This window comes from Gracilinanus agilis, chromosome 6 (genome assembly GCF_016433145.1).
Source record: "Gracilinanus agilis isolate LMUSP501 chromosome 6, AgileGrace, whole genome shotgun sequence".
In the NCBI taxonomy this organism is placed as follows: Eukaryota; Metazoa; Chordata; class Mammalia; order Didelphimorphia; family Didelphidae; genus Gracilinanus; species Gracilinanus agilis.
This window is the reverse complement of record NC_058135.1, coordinates 278,740,478-278,744,489: the sequence shown is the minus strand read 5'-3', so window position 1 is coordinate 278,744,489 and position 4,012 is coordinate 278,740,478. Positions and strand designations below refer to the sequence as shown.

General features: G+C 43.9%; 1 protein-coding gene across 1 annotated transcript; it reads right to left on the bottom strand.

Annotated features, from left to right (window-relative positions):
• Positions 1 to 370: 370 nt before the first annotated feature.
• On the bottom strand, positions 371 to 1,942 carry LOC123252690 (tigger transposable element-derived protein 1-like). Its single transcript, XM_044681953.1, has one exon. It carries the CDS (start codon positions 1,940 to 1,942, stop codon positions 371 to 373), a length of 1,572 nt encoding a protein of 523 aa, XP_044537888.1.
• Between the last annotated feature and the right edge of the window lie 2,070 nt (positions 1,943 to 4,012).

Here is a 4,012-nt window from a genome sequence, read left to right as displayed (position 1 = left end):
GGTCCCACAACTGGGAAGTGTCTGAGGCCAGACTTGAACCTAGGACCTCCCGTCTCTAGGCCTGGCTCTCAGTCCACTGAGCTACCCAGCTGCCCCCGCACCATGGTTTTTATACACGTTAAGTGGTTAAGAAATTTTAAATGCTACAATAGATAATGGTGCGGTCCACAGCCTTGGGTTACCGCTGAGCCCTCACCTTATTTCCCATAGGAGCTAGAGTAGAGGACATTGCAGTGTATGGATTTGGACTAGTCCTCCTCTGCCCACAGTTATGCATGAGGAAGGTATGTGAGAAATATGGCACTTTACCTTGGCAAAGATCTGAAGTTTTCATGCAGAAGTGGGTTTTGGAAGGGTTGTAGTTGCTGAGTTATTGTGAAGTGGTAGAAGAAGGTTTATCTGAAACTGGACGGGAAGTGGTAACACCAGACGTGGACGGGTGTGGCTCGTTGTCCTCTAGGTGTCTCTTCCGTACTAGCTTAAAATATATGTCCAATTTCTGCTGTTTTGCTAGCCTCCTCCTTTCATAAAGAAGCTGCCTGTATGGTTCCAAATTCGTGCGGATGCCATGCACGACTATTCTGCTCCGCTCCGCGTTGTAATCATTATCCTCAAGCCATTGCAACTGTTTTTCGATGACACTTAAAACACCCGATAACTGCGAAGTGTCAAGCTGTCTCGGGGTAGCCTTCTGGCTTTCACTATCGTCATCGTCGTCTTCTTCATCTTCGGCCTCCGCTTGGCCATCAGCCAGCTGTTGCAAATCTTCTGTGCTCAGGTCGCTAGAGTGAGGTTCTAAGAGCTCATCTATATCTTCATCTTCCACCTCCTCGAATCCAACTTGTTTTGCCAGATCAACACAGTTTGCTTTAATTTTTTTCAATTGCTCCGCGGGTTCCACTCCTTCAAAATCCTGAATCAAGTTCGGGAGCATTTTCTTCCACACGTGATGCAAGCACTCTTCGGTCACGTCGTTCCAGGCTTCCACGATGATATCGATGGCCATCTTGATGTTAAATCTCTTCCAGAATTCGAGAGCCGTTTCCGCGTTCTCACCTCCGGTAGCTGCAATTAACATCTTCAATGTCCTCCTTAGATAGTAGGCCTTAAACAGGGCCATCACCCCTAGATTCAGGGGCTGAATCAGAGAGGTGGTTTCTTGAGGCAAAAAGACGAATTTGACTTTCGGGTTGAGTTCCGCAATGGTTGGGGGGTGACTCGGTGCATTATCGATGATGATCAGAATCTTAAAAGCCAAGTTCTTTTTCTTGCAATAATACTCAATAACAGGGAAGAATTCGGCAAAAATATCAATGCAGATTTGGGCCGTCATCTTTCCTTTCTTGCTATACCTGTAATGGACCCCGAGGCTGGCCTTCACGATGCCTTTCAAGGCTCGTGGATTGTCGGAGCGATAAACCACCACCGGCTTTAGCTTCAAGTCTCCGCTGGCGTTGGCGCCGAACATCACAGTTAAGCGATCTTTAGAGGACTTATATCCTGGGGCGTGCTTCTCCGCCTTCGAGATGTAGGTCCTTCGAGGCAGGCGTTTGTAATAGATAATCGTTTCGTCGAAATTGAAAATTTGATCCAACGTATAGCCTTCTTCCTTAATTAATTTCTGTATCACGGCTGGAAATTCCTTGGCGGCCTTATGCTCTGCGCTGGCGGCCTCGCCCGACAGTTGAAGATTTTGGAAATTGTAGCGATGTTTGAAACCACTGAACCAGCCGCAACTAGCCCTAAAAGGCGCCACTTCCGCCGGATTTGGTGCTTTCCGCTTTAGATCCGCGTAAATAGAGAGTGCTTTTCCTTTGATTGTGAGAAAGGTGGTCCTCGACTTTTTCCCTTCGATCCATATGCTCAACAGTCTTTCCATTTCTGCAATTTCTTTAGGCCTTATCCTTACTGACTTGGCAGAAATCGTAGTTACTCCCGTCATCGACGTTTCTTTTATTTTTACAGCGTTGTCTCTGATGGCCCTCAAGGTGGACTCCTTTATGCCTGTGGCTCTGGCGATATCACACGTTCTCTCGTTTCTTTCAAAACGCTTTATTATTTCAAGTTTCTCCTCGATGCTGAAAGTTTTCCTTTTGCCACCACTGTTTGGTGTTTTGGAACCCGGACGCTTAGACATGTTTGGGATGTGGAATGAGTGTTTTTTTTTTTTTAATATAGAAAAGTTCACACACAAAAAAAATAATAAAACAACCTTCTAAGATAACAGATGGTGAAGTGAAGTAGCTGGTAGATATCTAAAGTATGTATGTTTTGTGGCTCCGTTCAGCTGGGTACAGTTTTCTTCATTCTAGCTGTTTCTTGCAGATGAAATTGTGCATAAGCAAACCAGAATTAGCATTATGGTCAAATTATTGCCTAACAGAGCAATCATATCGGAGCAGATTCCCATTTTCAAAACAAGAGTTATAACAGAACTGATTGTCGATGGTTTTTCTCCAGTGTGGGGCCTTGGATGATTAATAGGCGTTGTACGGTGAGTAAAGCTTTTCCCACACTGGGGGCATTGATAGGGTATCTCTCCCGTGTGGATTCTCTGGTGGATAAGGAGGGATGATTTCACACTGAACCAATCTCCACTCTCAGTACAAGACAGAAAGTAGGATTTCTCTCCTGCTTTAGGTTTTTTGATGTTGGAGTTCTCACTAAAGGTTTTCCCACTCTCAGGACTTTTGTAGGTTTCAGGGTTGGTTTTTTTTTTTCCCCCTCTCCTGGTATGGATTCTAATGTACAAATAGTTGTAAGTGAACCCTTTCTCACAATCCACACACTTGAAGCATTCTCCCCTGAATGGATCTTTGGATACTTTTAAAGATTGGAATGTTGACTGAAGCTTCTCTCACATTCACTAAAGATAGGGACTTTCTCAAAACTTGGCCTTAGTTTTAAGGTTGATGACAACAAGGTTCCCCAGATCCCTTACCTTGGGGAGATTTTTTTTTTCTACCTGCTCCCTGAGACTTTTCCCTGCTGCTTTTCTGAAGTGCACTAACTCACACGGGCTCTTCCAATAATCCAGGAACTTTCTTCACCTCTTAGGACCTTCCTGTGCACATCCCTTGAGAGTACTCATACATGTGACATTTCAGCTGATAACCCTTCTCATTTTTCGCCAGTCTTCAGCTGGAATAAAGAGATGAATACATTTGAGACTTATAAATTCAGGAAGGCCATCTAATAATTGCTGAAGCCAGAAACAACAACAACAACAAAAAGAATTCTCAAATCCCATCCCCTTTTCAGAACAAAGTACAGAACCTTCCTAGATTGGTCAGAATGAATGCCTAGAAAAGTGATGTCTTTGGAGTATAAGGATGGAATTTTATTCTTATAGGAGTCTCAAGACTTGAGTTTAATCTTTTTTTTTTAAACCCTTAACTTCTGTATATTGGCTCCTTGGTGGAAGAGTGGTAAGGGTGGGCAATGGGGGTCAAGTGACTTGCCCAGGGTCACACAGCTGGGAAGTGTCTGAGGCCAGATTCGAACCTAGGACCTCCCGTTGAGTTTAATCTTAACTCAATTTTTACTAGTGATGTAACCTTGGGAAAATTCCTTTACTTTCCTAAACCTCAGTTTCTTCATCTGCAAAAGAAAGGGGGTAGATTAGATGGTTTCTAAAGTCCCTTCATGTGATCAGAAGAAAGGAGTTTCCTTAGTCCTGTTCAGTGTAGACCTGGAATTCTTAAGGACACTTAAAATGTTTTTAATTAAAAAAATTTTTTTTAAATCAATGCTCCTTTTCCCCTCCATGTCTATCACTATATAGTAACAGACCTAGCTCTCTCCACTCTCCTATTTTCCTACTCCAGTGGAAGTTCTCTTTTGTAACAAATACGTTTAGTCAGGCAAAAGCAAATGAAATTGGGCAGCTGGGTAGCTCAGTGGATTGAGAGCCAGGCCTAGAGATGGGAGGTCCCAGGTTCAAATCCGGCCTCAGACACTTACTTCCCAGCTGTGTGACCCTGGGCAAGTCACTTGACCCCCATTGCCCACT